The 2,210-nt window shown below is 37.7% G+C and overlaps 1 protein-coding gene across 1 annotated transcript in view; it reads left to right on the top strand.

Annotated features, from left to right (window-relative positions):
* The window catches only part of LOC147623599 (uncharacterized), a 3,280-nt gene extending 1,310 nt beyond the window's left edge, over positions 1-1,970 (top strand). Inside the window, exon 2 of the mRNA XM_086820169.1 lies at positions 1,201-1,970. Within this exon, the coding sequence (XP_086676295.1) occupies positions 1,201-1,907 (707 nt within the window). The 3' untranslated portion in view covers positions 1,908-1,970. The remainder of the gene's footprint in view (positions 1-1,200) is intronic.
* Positions 1,971-2,210: the final 240 nt, after the last annotated feature.

Here is a 2,210-nt window from a genome sequence, read left to right on the forward strand (position 1 = left end):
AGTGTGCCTTGTGTGGGTGTTTACGTTAGACCAATTTTAAACTCGTCAAAAAAAACATATTTTTTCAAGGTATGGTTGAGGTATTTCATTTAGTCTTGTTTTTTTCTTTACTACTACTTGTATACAAGACAAGAATAGAAACATAAACATTTAAATACATCTCCCAAACTCTCTCTCTCTCTCTCTACTTATCTATATATTTATTATGTAGTTGGACTTAATCTAGCTTCTATTCTTTATAAGATGATGATCTTCTTAGTGTGATTTATTTAGGTGTAGGTATTAGGTAGTTTATTTAGTCTCTGTTTTTTAAACTACTATTTGTATACAAGATTTGGGCATTAAAAAATAGAAACATAAGCATTTAAATACATCTAAGGTATGGTTGAGGTAGTTCATTTAGACTTGGTTAAATACATCTTAGGGATGGTTGAAGCAGTTCATTTAGTCTTGGTTTTACACACGCATGCACTCACATGCACTCAAGTCCCTCACCGTTCTTATTGTATATTTATTTTCCTAAGCATGTTATGGGTTTTGTGTTTCCTTCATTCAAGTGCACATGAATGTCTGCCTTCTCTTTTACAAGAAGCTTTATGTTAAATTAATTCTTTGTTAGGGTGGTGTAGATTTTGCATGTGGATGCTTTAACTTTCAGATTTCATTATGTGGAGAATCTTTTTTGGGTTTATAGGAAGGATTGTAAAAAGTGTGTGGGCATGCATCTTATCTCAAAATCAATCTTTCTCTCTCTCTCTCTCTCTCTCTCTCTCTCTCACTCAAACAAGAAATAACTTTTATTTATGCTCCTAATTTTTATTATGTAGTCATCTAATTATGTATAGTGCTTTTGGCACTCTTTATATTATTGTAGATTTTATATAGTGGGTTTATTTGTTTTTGTTTAAGCACAAGACCTTTTGCCTACTTTTAAGTGCACGTGTAATCTCTCTCTCTCTCTCTCTCTCTCTCTCTCTCTCTCTCTCTCTCTCTCTACATACATACATACATACATACATATATATATATATATATATATATATATATATATATATATATATATATATATATATATAGGTGTTAGTATTAGACCAGCCTAACCAAACTCTTGTGTCTATAAAAGTCATGACTACTAATACTATATATGAACGGGAAGGTGATCTCTAGCAATCTAAGTATGTGGACCTATGGTGGATGCAGATGAATTGCGCAGTTCATGCCGATGCGATGGATGTGGGCAGCCAGCCCGAGGGATGATGTACAGGTGCACCTCGTGCAACTTCGATCTCCACCAGTCTTGCGTCAGGTTGCCTCTCAAACCCATTCATGCCAAGCACCCAGAGCACCCTTTAACCCTGCTTTGCGGCCGAGACGAAGACAAGTACACGTGCAACTCGTGTCGCCAAGAAGGGCGAGGATGGGCATACAACTGCTCCATTTGCAGGTTTTATTTACACCCGGGCTGTGGCGAAACCCACCATGAGCTTCCTCGCAATTCCTCTAATGGCGGGCATGTCCAATCTAAGCAAATTGAGCCTAAGGTGGTAAATCGACATGCAAATCTACCAACTGGTTTTTGGCCTGAACGAGATTTTATTGATCAGCGCCGCCGCCCACAAGCATTGATCGCCTCTACACAATCAACGCGTAGTGACAGGAGTTATGGATCTACCCTCGAACCTATCTATCCTTACCCTTATAATTCCCATTCTAACTCGCTTGAAAGGTCATACTATAACTACTCCTCTCTCACCACTCCACCGCATGATCATGAGTTTCGCAATGGAAAAAATGTCTCCTCTCATGCAATTGCGCAAGCTCTTGCTAGCAGGTTAACTCCTCGCAGCTCTCGAGATGAGGATGCTCTTGACAGAGTAATGGGTATGCTGAGACAAACATACATATAGATAATAGTACTAAGCGGCCCTTTGTACGTACAACCTTGAAACCATACAATTAATCTTTTTCAATTGGTACACCAAAAGATCTTCGTTATGTTTTTTTTTTTCCGCTTGTTTATATGGTGGTAATTCTTTTATATATACTATAACAGGGGATCGTTGACTTTTTCTAGGGTTGCGAGAGGTAGTGAAATTTTTTGCCATCTCCTTCTTCATCTCACTTTTCTAGAATAGCCTTTACAAGTCTTCTCTCTTTTCAAATTCACTCCAAGCCTCTCTTTAATGAGATGTCCTCTCTCTCTTTTCACT

The sequence above is a fragment of the Cibotium barometz genome, chromosome 26 (assembly GCF_041138505.1).
Source record: "Cibotium barometz isolate CiBa-2024 chromosome 26, ASM4113850v1, whole genome shotgun sequence".
Classification (NCBI taxonomy): domain Eukaryota; kingdom Viridiplantae; phylum Streptophyta; class Polypodiopsida; order Cyatheales; family Cibotiaceae; genus Cibotium; species Cibotium barometz.